The 16,620-nt window shown below is 40.1% G+C and overlaps 1 protein-coding gene across 1 annotated transcript in view; it reads left to right on the top strand.

Moving 5' to 3' along the window:
- PHAX (phosphorylated adaptor for RNA export) overlaps positions 1–16,271 on the top strand; it is a 16,874-nt gene extending 603 nt beyond the window's left edge. Inside the window, exons 2-5 of the mRNA XM_046668068.1 lie at positions 1,663–2,276; positions 4,491–4,611; positions 6,583–6,666; positions 15,011–16,271. Of these exons, the coding sequence (XP_046524024.1) occupies positions 1,663–2,276; positions 4,491–4,611; positions 6,583–6,666; positions 15,011–15,280 (1,089 nt within the window). The 3' untranslated portion in view covers positions 15,281–16,271. The remainder of the gene's footprint in view (positions 1–1,662; positions 2,277–4,490; positions 4,612–6,582; positions 6,667–15,010) is intronic.
- The last annotated feature ends 349 nt before the right edge of the window (positions 16,272–16,620 follow it).

The raw sequence follows: 16,620 nt of genomic DNA, 5'->3' as shown, positions 1-16,620 counted from the left end.
GGGGGCAGCGGCGGCGGGGAGGCAGCCGGGCCGGCGTTCGCGGCGAGGGGGGGCCCGCGGGCCTCGCGGCCTCCGGGAGCCCGGCGTGCGGCCGCCTCCTCTCCGCTTCGCATGCGCCGCCGTTCGTTTTCTGAACCTAACTGAGTCCCCCCTCCATCGGCGCCGGGTTGTCCCGGAAGGGCAGCTGTTGCCGAAAATACAGAACCTGGGAACATCGCCCCGAAACGGCCCATGGCGTTCATTTTCGCCCAGAGCAGAGAGGGAGACTGAGGACCAGGAATGAAGTTCATCACTTGCTCAGGGGCCTGGTCTGCCATATTCCCATCGAACCTAGCTTCGTCACGCGCTAAGGTGGCACTAGGTTTTATATTAGCATCCCAGTTTTCTGAATGGGAATTTGTCTTGACTGCGGTACTCGGTAGCAAGCTCTTTTAGAGGACTTTGGTGCCGGGCTGCCCGCCTTCGAATTCTGGCGCCGCCACTCTGTGACCTGTGGCAGGTTATTTAGCCTCGTGGGCCAGGTGTACAATAGGAATGATAATAGTACGCCACTGATAGCGCGGTTGTGAGGACTCGCTGGAGCATACAGCACACGGTAATGCCTGGCAAACGTTAGCTGCCATTATTATTTGAGGATAGGAAGACTGTCTTCTTATTGACTTAAGTCAGCCCGCCCCCATTCCTAGCACATAATAGGATCTCAATAAATACTTGGTTTAGTGTTTAATACAAAAAACAAAGGTGATCCCTTTTAGATATAAATGTCTTAGGAAATTGGTACCAAGATGTTTTGTGTTTCGGTCTCTTTCAGGCTGTTTTACTTAGATTGTCCCATGACTTGGTAAACTTAATGCCATGGACTCTCCAGTTTTACAAGTAATATTTCAGGGATTCTAAGAGGAGTGTAATCACAAAACCAAGTGAAGTTGATGTGTCCAAATGCAAGACAGGGGTCTTTGGAAAGAAAGAAAACAAATTGTTTTAACTGCTAGTAACAGTTATTGTGTATGTCATTTTCAAACATTCTGACAATAACAAAAAGATTTGAAATCTTCTAAAAGTGAGAATTAAGAGCTTCGGTAATTTTTTAAAAGGAGGTCTTAGAATTAAGTACTGCATTTAGCTATAGAAGTAAGAATTTGTGGCTTTATTTGTGATGCGGCTGGACTTTGAGAGTATTATGCTAAGCGAAATAAGTCAAATTCAAATGCCATATGGTTTTGCTCGAATGCGGAAGATAAACACACACAGATACGGAGAAAAGATTGGTAATTACCAGAGGGTAAGGGGATGGGAGAGAGTGAAAGGGTTAAAAGAGTACAAAGGTAGAATGACAGATGAAACTAGACTTTTGGTGGTGAACACAATGCAGTTGATATAGAATCCGTAATATGATGTACATCTGAAATTTACACAGTGTTATAAACCAATGTGACCTCAATAAGATAATTTAAAAAAAAAGAATTTGTGGCTTTAATATTGGCAAATTCCATGTGGAACTTTAGAAAAAGTAGAGACTAGATTGGTTTCAGAGATGTCTTTGAAGATCAGTTCTGTTTCAGAATGGTCCAGCTGAATCCCTAAGTAATTTTTTTTAAATAGCAGTTGGTAGGTGGAGTTAATGTGTTTTGCGGAGTTGACTGTATTTCCTTTCACTTGCAGAAAGTGCTAGATAGGGACAGTGCAGCAAGGCCCTTCCAGGATCCTGCCGCGGCGTGTGCACCAGTATCACATTACCGGACTGTTAAAAGCGTGGATTCGAGTGAAGAGAGTTTTTCCGATTCAGATGATGATAGCTCTCTTTGGAAACGCAAGCGACAGAAATGTTTTAACCCTCCTCCCAAACCAGAGCCTTTTCAGTTTGGCCAGAGCAGCCAGAAACCCCCTGTTGCCGGAGGAAAGAAGGTTAACAACATATGGGGTGCTGTGCTGCAAGAACAGAATCAAGATGCGGTGGCCACTGAACTTGGGATCTTGGGAATGGAGGGCACTATTGACAAAAGCAGGCAATCCGAGACCTACAATTATTTGCTTGCTAAGAAACTGAAGAGGGAATCTCAAGAACACACAAAAGAATTAGACAAAGAGCTAGATGAATATATGCATGGTGGCAAAAAAACGGGATCAAAGGAAGAGGAAAATGGGCAAGGTCATCTCAAACGGAAACGACCTGTCAAAGACAGACTAGGGGACAGAGTAGAAATGAACTATAAAGGCCGGTATGAGATCACAGAGGATGATTCTCAAGAGAAAGTGGCTGATGAAATTTCTTTCAGGTGAGCATTTAAATTTGTCCTACAGATGAGCATTTAACCAACTATCTTCTGTTTATTGGAAATGAAATAGATTCCAGATACATTAATGATGATCCTTTTTGAGATTTTTTAATTTAAGGAACAAACTCTGGGCTTACTTGGTTATGTGAATATATTTGGATTTTCTAACATTTGGACAGGCCTGATAGAATAATTTTTGGAGACTTTTATAAACTTTTAAGCAGCTCTTTCCATTTAGTGCTATAGAGCTCTTTAGATACAAACATCTTTTTAATCATGTGTTTTTTTAAGTTTTCAAATACTCATGACTTTTTTTTTTACAGCTTAATTGAGGCAAATTGTACATATGATAAAATTTACTCTTTTCAAGTGTTGATTTTTTTAGTAAATTTATCAGTTGTACAACCATTACCATAAACCACTTTTTAAACATTTCTGTAACCCCAATAAGATTCCTCTTACCCATAAGCCCATTTAAAGTTAATCCTGTTCCCGTCCCCAGATAACTGGTAATCTACTTTGTTAGTATAAATTTTCATTTTCTAGACGTTTCGTATTAATGGAATCTTAGAGTGTGTGGTCTCTTGTGCCTGGCTTCCTTCACTTAGTGTAATGTTTTTGAGACTGGTTCATGTTGTAGCAGGAATCAACTATTTACTTATGTGTGCACGCACACATATACACACATCCATATTGAATTGCTATTCCACCATTTGGCTATAGTGACTAATGCTATTACAAACTTTCACATGCGGGTCTTTGGACATGTATTTTAATTTCTCTTGGGTAGCTACCTGGGAGTAGAATTACTTGATATCTTGTAAATTTATATTTCATGTATTTTTAACAAGTTCAAATTTTAACTTCGTTAGCTCTAAATGACTAATGAATACTGACACAAATTTGAAAACAGATATGGTTCAAGAGTAATATAGCTGGTAGGAAAACAAGTATTTACTTTCCAGGCAAGCCTGTCAACACTAGTACTGGCTTTTTGAAATACCGAGTGAGTTTGGAATTGAGTACTGGATAAGAACTTAGAGATTTTGTAAACCAAAGCCTTCACTTTACAGATAAGGAAACTGAGGCCCAATAGTTAGGTGGCTTGCCCAAGGTCACAAACTTAAGTGTCAGGCCTGGAACCAAACTCTGGTCCCTTTGTTCCTGGTCTAGTGCTCTTTCCACAGTAATGTACTGCCTCCTCTTGAGGAGAAACAGAGGAAGCCGGGTCTCATTAGGGAACGGGTAGGACTTCAGCAATATTGATCCTCTTCATCTCTGTGGAGTGTGGGCTCCAACGTTAGAAGTGTTACTTAGGCTCCCTGTATTTTTACCTCTCGATGATGAAATGAAAGTAATCGTACCTGCATCATAAGGTTGTTGAGAGAATTAACTGAGATGATGTATATAGAGTTCTTAGGATTGTGCATATCCCATAATAAGCTGTCAGTAGGTATTAGCTATATCCTTTGTTCTGAGGCAGGGAACCTGTGAGGGAAAGATTCTATCCATTTGTTTGTTTGTTTTTAAAGATTGACACCTGAGCTAACATCTCTTGCCAGTCTTCTTTTTTTCTTCTTCTTCTTCTTCTCCCCAAAGTCCCCCAGTACATAGTTGTATATTCTGGTTGTGGGTCCTCCTGGCTCTGCTGTGTGGGACGCCACCTCAGTGTGACCTGATGAGTGGTGCCACGTCCACTCCCAGGATCTGAACCAGCGAAACCCTGGGCCACCAAAGCAGAGTGTACAAACCTAACCACTCAGCCATGGGGCCGGCCCCCATATTCTGTTCATTTGAAAGCTCCCAGACATCTCTGGAGTTAGGAGAGCTAACTTTTAGTCATAATAATTGAAAGCAGAGTGTATGTTTGTTATTTGTTTTGACAGGAGCGGACTGGTTTTATCTGCTTTTGCTTTTAGCCTTGCATTCCCCTTGCTGTATGTGCACATTTATTTTGAAATCCACCATAATCCAGGAAGGGAAAATGAAGAGGCCAGTTACGGGACTGGAGGTGGTTACTGTCTCCTTGAGTGATCCAAGATAGGAATGTTTCTATGTCAGTGATTCCAAGGTTAAATATTGAAGATTTCGAAAAGCAAATGTTAAAATAGGATTTTAATTCTTGTTGGGGACTAACCTAGAGACTAAGGTAGATTTCTTCAACTTTATACAACAATTAAAGAGGTTAATATTACTTTATTTCTTCCTTATTAGGTTGCAGGAACCAAAGAAAGATCTAATAGCCCGAGTGGTGAGGATAATTGGGAATAAAAAGGCAATTGAACTTCTCATGGAAACTGCTGAAGTTGAACAAAATGGTGGCCTTTTTATAATGGTAAGTCTAACTGCTTCGTTGTTTCTGGTTTTGTGTTGTGTTTCATGTGATTTTTTTTTTGAGGAAGATTAGCCCTGAGTTAACATCTGCTGCCAATCCTCTTTTTGCTGAGGAAGACTGGCCATGAGCTAACATCCTTGCCCATCTTCCTCTACTTTATATATGGGATGCCTGCCACAGCATGGCTTGACAAGCGGTGCGTAGATCCACGCTCAGGATCCAGACCAGTGAACCCTGGGCTGCCGAAGCAGAACACCTGAACTTAACTGCTGCACCACCGGGCCAGCCACTTATGTGATTTTTTACAGAATAAACCTCTCTGATCATTGGATCTCTTATGTATCATAACATATTTCGGTGTGTTTAAGATTTTTAAAAACTTCTTTAATAATGAAGACTGAATTTAAAAATTCAGTATAATTGGTTTTTGCAATTAATCCTTTCCTTACAAAAAACATACATAAATTGTAGCCTGTTAATCTGCAGTCAACAACACATCTCTTATAGGATTCATTAAGAGTAAGGGCTAAAATTTTAAGAGTCCAGGGGGAACCTCGAAGCTCAGATTTGAGAATATGGGTTTTGGAATTTGGGGTGCCTTGTTTTGAATTATGGGTCTGCAACTTATTAGGTGTGAGATTTGGCTAAATTATTTGGCTTCTCAGAGCCTCAGTCTCCCAACTGTAAAATGGGCATTAATCTTATGTCATAAGGATCAGAGATGATGCACATAAAGTGCTTCTCACAATGCCCAGCGCTTAGTGATGGTGAACAGAGTGGTGTTGCTTTTGATTTATTCATGCATTCTTGACATTTGGTTCTTGGGGGGGGGGCCGGGAATCTTATTCTTGTTATGTATAGAGCACAGGTAGATACACAGTGTATCTGTGAGTATTAAATTTCATGGGTGGTGGGGGGGGGGGAGTAGGAGAAAAATTGTCTGAAAAGGCTCCTGGGGTAGGGGAAGCACTAATGAAAAAACAAGGTTGAGAACCCTTTGCTGGCTGAGTGGCAGGAAGAGCAGTCTTGGCTCGGGCTGGCTCTCAGGCAGTGGCAATGGATCCCACAGAGTGGTTTTGCAGGTCTCATTTAACTCAGTTTCCCCACACAGTGAGGATGACGTTTGAGTGGCTTCCTTCTTATTTGCTCCTCCTGAATCTGAATGGTCACATCACAAGAGAATAAATCAGTATTATGCTGTGGACATGGAGAGAAAAGAAACCAGTTAGAATTGAGACCATTGGCTGAGGAAACAGCCTATGAACGTAGATTACAGAAGTCAAAAGAGAAGTTAGCAACAAAACGATTATAATAATCGTGAATGTACGGGCACCCTTGTTTGTGTCACTGTTGAGGTACTTTGATTTTTGTTTAGCTCAGCATAAAGTTATGGATTCATCAATGTTTTAATACTGTAGTAATTAAACTTGATATTCCAGAGAGCTAATGAAGATCTGCTGAATGTTAACTATGTGCCAGGCACTGCTCTAGACAGAAGCTTATGTTGTAGTTGGGGGTGGGAGGAAGACAGTCTCTAAAGAATAAATATAGGGGCTGGCCCAGTGGCTTAGTGGTTAAGTTCATGCATTCTGCTTTGGTGGCCCAGGGTTCACGGGTTCAGATCCCAGGCGTGGACCTACACACCACTCATCAAGTCATAGTCTGGCGGTGTTCTGCATATAAAAAATAGAGGAAGATTAGCACAGAGGTTAGCTCAGGGCCAATCTTCCTCACCAAAAAAAAAAAGAATAAATATAATATCTTCAAGTATGTTAGAAAGTGATAAATGCTCTGGGAAAAGAAGTAAATCAAATGGAGATATAGAGAGGAGGGGAGAGGAAGACATTGCAGATAAACTGCAGTGGTCAGGGTAGACTTTATCATCTCCTTGGGCACTTCTCTGTTTAAAAAATGCTCTGGCCATTCATGGGAAGAGTCTATACAGGATAATTTCTCTGTTCTTTTTTGTAGAATGGTAGTCGAAGAAGAACACCGGGTGGAGTTTTTCTGAATCTCCTGAAAAACACTCCTAGTATCAGCGAGGAACAAATTAAGGTAAAAATGATAATGTCCTTAACTTTTAAGATCCTTCGTAATTTGACTTCTACTCAGCTTCCAGCTTCATTTTCTATTAATCTGTCACCTGCTCTGCTTTAAATTGACTAATTTTGTCATTGTCTCATTTCAAGTAAAACTTGTACCTTTTGTAAAGCTCTGCCTCCTCTTTTTCTTCCCATTCAGAGCCAAGATGAGATTTCTTTTATGGCAGTTTTTCCTAGTCTCTTAGCATGTAGTTATTTTTTAATCTTCCTACAACTTTTTATTAATGAAGAATTTCAAACATGCAGAAGAGGTGAAAGAATAATAGGACGAATACCCATATATCCTCCACCTACATTCAGGGGTTGTTAATATTTTGACATTCCTGTTTTACCTGTACAATTTTTTTCCATACCATTTGGAAATAAGTTGCAAACATCATGATGCTCAGCCTTAGTTACTTCAACACGCATCTCCCAATAATAAGGACAATATCCTACACGGCCACACCTCAGAGAAATAAAAACAATTTCACAGTATCATCCAGCATCTTGACCTTATTCCAATTTCTTGAATTGTCCCGAGAATGTGTTTTATTTCTTTTTTCTCCCCCAAACCAGGATCCTATCTAGATTTCCACATTCCATTTGTTATATCTCTTTTGATCTTTTTAATCCCACATTTTCCTTTATGATTTAGACCTTTTCAAGAGTCTAAGATGGTTATCTTATAGAAGGTACCACATTGTGGTGTCTACTCAAGAATTTATTTCATTCACTCCTCTATCTCTGATATTTCTTATAAACTAGAAGCTAGGCTTATCAGTATTCTTAATCATTTTTGTGTTACTAGGATGTCTTGTATGGGAACTTTTCAACAGTGTGGGTCTTTCTCAACTCAATATTTGATATGTTTTAATTTTTTAATTAAGAAACATTTGCATTTAGCAGATATGATGGAGATGGAGAGCCAGCTTCTTGCATAGGAAGGAGCGGGTGCGCGTGCGGCACAGCTGCCCTGTGTGAAGCTGTTGTGTTCTCTTGAGAACAACAGTGGGCGGTGAAGGCGATAGGACCGTGTGTGAGCTGTACTGACTATAATGCTAATGATGACAGGTCAAGAAAGCCATTTCTCTTGAGCTGATGCTCCATGTAATCATGTTCTGCTCAATGTTGTTTCTTTTCTGACTATGCACTTCCAGTCATTTTTTTTTTAATCTGTTATTGAAATTCCTACAGGAAATGTAACTGTTATTGCGCATTTGAAGTCTCTAGTTCATAACTGCTTTTATTCCTCATTGGAACAATTATTTTGATAACACAAATCTGTAACAATATAAATTTCCATAGGAACACAACTGTTGAGTGGTAGAACAGAACTTATACCTTAACGTTCCTCCTCCCCTCCAAAGTAAACCCTGACAAAAAGTGTATATTTAGAAAGAACATTCTTTGTTGGTTTTTGTTTGATAGCAAAATGTCACTCTTTTCAGAGAAATAACATGATGTGATGAAAAGAATTCTAATTCTCTAAGATTCAAAATCTGAGTTTAATCTTATTTTTGCCGTTTAGTGATTATATAACTGTGAGCAGATCACTTACTCTCCCTCAGCCTCAATTTTCTCATAAAGTGGAGGTTTTAATATGTGCCCTGCCTATTTAATAGAGCTATAAAAAGATTAAATAAAGTAGTATCTAGAAAAGCTTTTTGTAATTAACTAAGCCTTGGACAAATCATTTCGAGAAGCAGGAGAGAAGGAAATAACATTTAGTCACTGTGTGCCTGGCACTAGGCCAAATATTTATATGACTTAATGTTTACCACAGTCTATCAAAGTGTGTGTTAGCCTGTTATGCCAGTGAAGAGAAATAAAAATGATATGCTTGGGATTACGTGGAACACTGACTTCAAACCCATGTTTTCATTGAATCACATGTCTTGAAATTCAGCTCTCCTAATTCGTTGTGGAGAATGGGATTTTGATGTTTGTAGGGGTTTTTTTTATGTTAGTCTACCAGAAACATTGCAGTGTAACAAACATTTGAAATATCTAATAATAGGGGGAAGTTGACTTATGGGACATTTTTTGTTGTTGTTGTTGTTTAGAATTTTTTTTTTTTTTTAAGATTTTAATTTTTTCCTTTTTCTCCCCAAAGCCCCCCGGTACATAGTTGTATATTCTTGGTTGTGGGTCCTTCTAGTTGTGGCATGTGGGATGCTGCCTCAGCATGGTTTGATGAGCAGTGCCATGTCCGCGCCCAGGATTCGAACCAACGAAACACTGGGCCGCCTGCAGCGGAGCGCGCGAACTTAACCACTCGGCCACGGGGCCAGCCCCTAAAGGGACATTTTTTAACAGACTATCCTGTAGCCCCCATTTTTGTGAAATAATTTTAAGAAAATGCAGTTAACACTGAATTTTTTTAAAAGACAAAGTACAAATTTATAAAGGAAAAGAGGCATGAGACAATAGATTGGTGTGTAAAACACTAAAATGTTGCCAATGATTTGGTCTGTTGTGAGAGGTTATAAATGTTTTGGCTTTAAAGATTTTTCTCTGTGTTTCCAAATTTTCTGCATGTGCGTAGATTGAGTACCTTTACTGTTAGAGGAAAAAACCTGAAGGCAAATAGGATTTTATTATAGGTAATTTTATATGCCATCCAAATGGTGATGTTATAGGTATTCTTTTCATTGCTATATCACTAGCAATCACAGTCTGTAAAACTTGAAAGCCAGAACTGAACTGAGTGGGCTTGTTTTCCTTTTTTTCATTTGATTTTGTTTTGGTATATGACTTGGGAATTATTTAAGTTTTGTTTTAGAAAATACAAAGTTTATGAATAGAAAAAGTTAATTTGCTGTTTTATGGTTTGTGACTCTGCTCTGATTTTTTTCATTTTGTGGTTACCATGAGCTTCGTATGAAAGATGTCATAGATGAGATAGTCCTTTTTCTGATAACCTCTTATCTCCATTAGTCTATGCGGGTTCCATCCTTTTCCTCTCCCCATCTATTTTTTGTGTTCACAAATTATTCTTTTTTGTGTTGTGAGTTTGTGACCAAATTCAAGTGGTTGTAGTTATTTTTGATGCTTTCTTTCCCTTTATCCTTTATGTTATGATTGTTTATTTACCTATTCTGATCGAGAGCTGCAATTTTCTGATTCTGTGTATCTCCATTCTCAAAGCTTTGTATACCTTTGCCTTTTCATTTCAGGTAGGAGGGCTCCTGTCAACATTTCTTGTAAAGCAGGTCTTGTGGTGATGAACTCCCTTAGCTTTTGTTTGTCTGGGAAAGCTTTTATTTCTCCATCATATTTGAAGGGTAATTTCATTGGATAGAGTATTCTTGGCTGATAGTTTTTATCTTTCAGTATTTTTTTTTTTTTTTTTGAGGAAGATTAGCCCTGAGCTAACTCCTGCCAGTCCTCCTCTTTTTGCTGAGGAAGCCTGGCCCTGAGCTAACATCGTGCCCATCTTCCTCTACTTTATATGTGGGATGCCTACCACAGCATGGCGTGCCAAGCGGTGCCATATCCGCACCCGGAATCTGAACCGGCGAATCCCAAGAAGCGGAACGTGCAAACTTAACCGCTGCGCCACCAGGCCAACCCCAGTCTTTCAGTATTTTGAATTTATCATTCCACTCTCCCCCAGCCCATAGGGTTTCTGCTAAGAAATCCCCTGAATGCCTGATGGGGGTTCCTTTGTAGGTTATTTTCTTCTCTTTTGCTGGTCTTAGTATTTTTTCTTTTGTCATTGACTTTTGACAGTTTTAATAGTATATGCCTTGGAGGTCTTTTTGCATTGATGTAATCAGGAGTTCTATTAGCTTCAGGTACTTGCATGTCCAATTCCGTCCCCAGGTTTGGGAAGTCCTTAGTTATTATTTCTTTAAATAGGCTTTCTGCTCCTTTCTCCATCTCTTCTCCTTCTGGGGTACCTATATTGCTTATCTTACTTTTCCTAATTGAGTTGGATTTTCTTGGAGAATTTTTTCGTTTTTTTAAAATCTTAATTCTCTCTTCCACCGGAATCATTTCTAAGTCTCTGTCTTTGAGCTCACTAATTCTCTCCCCCATATGGTCTGCTCAGTTTTTAATGCTTTCTACATTATTTTTCATCTCATTAATTGTATTCTTCATCTCCAGAATTTCTGTTTGGTTTTTTTTAGAGTTTCAGTCTCTTTGGTGACGAAATCGTTCTGTTCATTAATTTTATTCCTGAGCTCATTGAACTGTCTTTCTGAGTTTCCTTATAACTCACTGAGTTTCTTTATGACAGCTATTTTGAATTCTCTGTCAGTTAGATTGTAATCTTCTGTGACTTGAAGTTTAGTTTCTGGAGAGTTATCATTCTCTTTCTGGTCTGTGTTACTGTAGTTCTCGTGGTGTTTGATGAGCTGATGCTCTGCTGGCACATATGTGTTAGTAACCACCTTTCTTATTTTGGTACAGCTTTGGTTACTTTGGTTCTGAGCTGCTTCTAGTTGTATTTGAGAGCTTATACTTTACACCCTCCACTGCCTTTGCTAGAGGTGTCATCATTGCCCTCCTTGTGTCGCTTGTGCCTCTGAGGTTGCTGGTGCCTTGCTGCTTACAACATTACTGCAGTTTCAGGTGTCACCACTGGGGTCACTAGGCTGCAAGCACTTCTGATGCTTCTGGGGTTGCCTGGGTCTTGTGTTCCTCCACTGGTTCTCTGCAGGCTTTCCATGGGCTAGGATGCTGCTGCTCCCAGGTTGTCTAGGGGTGCTGGTTGCACCACTGCCAGGGTTGCTGGGTTCACTGGTGTTGCTGTCACTGCTGGTGGCCCAGGGACCCAGGGATTTGTACGCAGCCCCAGCTGCTGGTGGAGCTAGTGTTGGGGGTGCCACCACTGGGGGTTGTGTCACCAGTTATACTGTGGTTCCTGAAGCCTCTGGTTGCAGGTTCTCCCTGCCACCACCTGTGGGGAGCAGGGGCTAGGCAGAGAGAGGTTGTTGTTGCTGCTCACTCAGCAGCCTCTGGTCTCTGGCATTAGCCAGTGTGTTTTGAAAACTCAGCTCAGGACACCCTTCGCCAGCCAGGAAAAGCCAAGTTTTGTATACTGTCCCACTTTTGGAAAGACCTGGCCACTGCCAGGGGAGGGCGAGGAGGTGCACACACTGGATCCACTGGGAGATGGGCAGGGAGCAAGCTGTACCCCTTTTTTATGCCCACACAGTGACTGCTCACAGATGTGTGGGCTGGATCCACTGGGAGACCAGGTGGGAAGCAAGCTGCATCGGTTTTTTCTGCTCCTACCAAGTCCCCTTGTAGTGGCATGAGCTGCAGCAACCTCTAGTAGGTGCACCCATCAGTGTGAGGATCCACCCTCTGAATGGCTGCTGCCAGGGAAGGGGTAGGGGACTACTCCCCTAGGTCCACTGCCTCCCCAGGGGCCAGTCCACCCACCTCTGGATGTATAGATGCGTGGATCTCTTATGTGCCCTGTTGTGCTGTGTAGGGTGTCTCTTTTTTTTTTTTTTGAGGAAGATTAGCCCTGGATTAACTACTGCCAATCCTCCTCTTTTTGCTGAGGAAGACTGGCTCTGAGCTAACAACCCTGCCTATCTTCCTCTACTTTATACGTGGAATGCCTACCACAGCATGGCTTTTGCCAGGCGGTGCTGTGTCCACACCCGGGATCCGAACTGGTGAACCCCGGGCCACCGAGAAGCGGAACGTGCGAACTTAACCACTGTGCCACTGGTCTGACCCCAGGAATCCTTTGTTGGTCAATTAGTGTCCAGTCGGTTGTAACTTAAAGGGGGGAGACAGAGGGAACAACTCACTCTGCCATGATCCTGACATCACTCAATTTGCTATATTTTTAAAAAGCTCAGCTATCAAGATCTTCCTCTGCAGGTAGTTTATAGTTCAGTTTTTTTAACTTGTAGAGTTCATTGTACATAGATGTGGATGGGGCGAAAGAATTGCTCTCAGATTATCTGTTGTCTGCTTTTGTTGTTGCTACATTAACAACATGCTACAACATTTCTTTGGGCCGTTCCCCAGTTTGTTCTGTTTAACCCACGGGAGTAACGTTCCTTTTTAATGAGGCTTGCCGTATTTGGAAGGAAAGGGGAAACTTCATAATTTTGCTTAGTGTTGTCAAGCATTGTACTTCATAGGATTGTTTTTATCAAGATGCTAGGATGTACTTCCACATGAAATGAAAATGCTGCTGTCTACTTACAGCTTCTTTTTATCTTTCCACTCAAAGGTAAGTAGGCTCTTGAAACACTTGTGAATTATTATACTTTTGTGAAGGCAACATAATAGGGTTTAAGAGTATGGATTTGGAGAAATCATAAATGAGTTTAGACTTTATACCCTCTCATGTTAGCTCTGTAATCTTGTGCCTTCCTTTCCTCATCTGAAAACAAGGGTAATATACTTACCTCGTAAGGTCCTTGTGAGAATGAAAAGAGTTAACGTGTGTGTCAAGTTCTTAGCATAATCCCTGGCACAGAAAAGTGCTCGTTCAGTAGATAGTAGCCAGCCTCATTTTCCTCTGAATTCACCTTTTTTGTCCTTCCTGCACTTTATTCTCACATATGTACCCTCCTCCTCCACTCCCAGCCCCTCCTTATTTCTGTAGCAAATACTTTTATTCCTCTTCTTCACCAAAAAAATCTGAAGCTTTGCCTTATTCCCGTAATTTCAGGGGTCCTTACTGCTTCCTCTGCTAATTCTGTGTGCTGCGTATAACTATTTAGCATGAATTTTAGAAGGAGAGGGCCCCTTTTATCTCACCATCCTTCACAGTGCTGTTTGTAAACAAGAAGAGAGGTGCACATTAAGAATATAATAGGGACTGGCTTAATTCAGCTTTTAAGAGTCCCTTCCCAGAAGAGAATAGGGTGTCAAGAGGCCGGCCCAGTGGCACAGAGGTTAAGTGCACACATTCCGCTTTGGGGGCCCGGGGTTCGCCGGTTCAGATCCCGGGTGTGGACATGGCACCACTTGGCAAGCCATGCTGTGGTAGGCATCCCACATATAAAATAGAGGAAGATGGGGGCTGGCCCCGTGGCCGAGTGGTTAAGTTCGCACGCTCCGCTGCAGGTGGCCCAGTGTTTCGTTGGTTCGAATCCTGGACGCGGACATGGCACTGCTCATCAAACCACGCTGAGGCAGCGTCCCACATGCCACAACTAGAAGCACCCACAACGAAGAATATACAACTATGTACTGGGGGGCTTTGGGGAGAAAAAGGGAAAAAATAAAATCTTTAAAAAAAAAAAAATAGAGGAAGATGGGCACGGCTGTTAGCTCAGGGCTTATCTTCCTTAAAAAAAAAAAAGAAAAGAGAGAGAATAGGATGTCGGAAGTGTGTCCTGCCTATACTAGCTTCTCTTTTAAACCTTTGAACCTTCTCTGTCGTAGCAGAGTCATTTAGCCTTCTCTTTAGATCCCTGACCTACTCTTTTGTACCCTCGGAAACTATATTTATCTGCTCTGTCAGGGTCCCAGATGTTATTTTATGTTTTTCCATTTAATATTTCAATGCAAATGTATTTTCTACTTGAACAGTTCTCATTTGCTGGCGGTTTTGCCTCTCACGGGACGTTTGGCCTTGTCTGGAGATGTTTTTGACTTTCACAATTTGGGGGTGAGGTTGGTATGTGCTAGTGGGTAGAGACCAGGTGTCCTCCAGTGCACGCAGCAGACGGCCGCCACAGAGAACTACAGAGCTCGGAATTTCAGTAGTGCCAAGGTTAAGAAACCCTATATTAGAAGAATCTCTTACTTTCATGCTTTAAAATCCCATTTCTGGCATTCTGGAATGTATTGCAGTGCTGGCTATATTATTTTTATGCCTTGTGATAAAAGTTTTTGACAAAGATTTACATTCTCACACATTAATGACAGTAATGTTTTTTAAGGGGTGGAATTTTCTTGCATTGTGTAGATTACGTGATCATGCTCAGTCACAATTCAGGCATGGCTCAGGTTCTCAGCACGGGCAATCACGTATGATTGTGGTGACATTTCAAAGTTAGTATATCTTTATTCCAAAGACTTCTGTTTTTTAATGATAGATTATATTTTATTTAAATCCTGAACAACATGATTTTCCTACTGTATCTTTCCATTTAGAAAATTTTAACTACAGAGTGGTAGAATGAGCATGGGCCCTAGACCTAACACTACGGTGAATTTGAATCATAGCTTCATCCTCTGCTTGCAGTGGGGACTTATTTAATGTCTCTAATTATGAGTCTAACAATAATATTTACTTTGTTTTTGTGAGAAGTGGAATTTAAAGAAACAAACTTATAACTTCTAATAAATGATAGTTCTTATTTACCCAAGTTATTCCTTTATTGTAGGACATTTTCTACATTGAAAATCAAAAAGAATATGAAAATAAAAAAGCTGCTAGGAAGAGGAGAACACAGGTGTTGGGGAAAAAGATGAAACAAGCCATTAAAAGTCTAAATTTTCAAGAAGATGATGATACATCACGAGAAACTTTCGCAAGTGACACAAATGAGGCCCTGGCCTCTCTTGACGAATCGCAGGAAGGACATGGAGAGACAAAGTTGGATGCGGAGGAAGCCATTGAAGTTGATCATTCTCATGATTTGGATATCTTTTAGTACATTTTGAGAAATGTCTTTCTAAAATAACATTGTAATAAACCATTTCTACTGAGGTTGCTTCATTTTACTTTGCACTGATCAACATAAAAATCTGAAAAGAACCATTTTCTTGTTTTAAATAAAATCGAATATGTGGGGAGGTGAATGCGATTGGTAGAAACATGTAAAAATGTCTTATGTCTGAGAAAATAGTGAAAAGTATACAGTGGAGGATTTAGTTTCTCATTCTGTTGCATGTGCTAATAATTACTAGTTGATAATCAGTTTAGTCCAGGTCATTATAACATGCCATTTAAAAGTTTGTTTTCTTTTTCTGATTTGTCTTTGCAGTGAGTTATGATCGGTTTCAAAACATTCCATTAAAAGATCCTAAGAAGACATAGATCGTTCAGCTATTACAAGTGTATTCAAATTTATGTTTTCTGTGCTCTAAGCACTTTTAGGCAATTTTAAAATAGGTTTATACCGATGGCTTTTCCCACTTACGTCCAGAAGTAAATAAACATCAGAAGTTTTTCAAAGAAGTATTGATTCTTAACTTTAACTTTGTTTTTGACTTCTTAATTAACTTGGTCATATACTAAATTCTGAATGTGATCCGTACCTGTGTAATTACCATGGACATTTAAAAAATTCCCAGTGGCAGCCTGCCTAAGACTGTTTGACCTTATGTTAAGGAAGTTAGATATTAAAAATGTCACATCTGCATGAAGTTTGAAGTTATGCATTTTTATTGAAGGAAATAAGTAGTTTACTTACGATGTTCCAAGAGTTGACTATAGTTTATAAAAAAGATTAAGAAAAAATATGTAGGAAGCAATTATAGACTGTTCTTTGCCGACGGTGTACTTGAAATCTTCCATAGTCCCTAAAGTGGTCATTGAAGTGGGATCTGAGGATCTAAGTGGGAAAAGAAAAGGAAAATGGTTATCGGTTGCTTTTTATTCATAAAAGACTACAAAAATAAAATTAGAATTTTGGCAGTCCTTAATGAGTTTCAAGTGATTTTATCTTTTAATCTCAAATATTCTTTCATAAAAATTGCTATAACCAAGGAAAAAAATATTTTAAATAGCTAACTGAATATTGTTCCTCATTATTTATGAGAAGTGATTTTAAAGGTATAGTACATTCGAAAAATAATCAACATGTAGAACTATAAATGCCACGTATTCATGTAAATACTGCTTGTTTTTCTAGTGAAAATATGGGTTTTGAAGGGTATTAATGCCTGAGGCTACTTTATTGCCGTTAAATGAATTGCACCATCCCCCACCTTCCTGGTTCATTTTGATCAATAGTGCTTCCTTAACATTTGGAAACCACACATATTTCTG

Source organism: Equus quagga, chromosome 7, assembly GCF_021613505.1.
Source record: "Equus quagga isolate Etosha38 chromosome 7, UCLA_HA_Equagga_1.0, whole genome shotgun sequence".
NCBI classification, from domain to species: Eukaryota; Metazoa; Chordata; class Mammalia; order Perissodactyla; family Equidae; genus Equus; species Equus quagga.
Note: the sequence above shows the minus strand (reverse complement) of the source record. Positions and strands in the feature narration are given on the sequence as shown.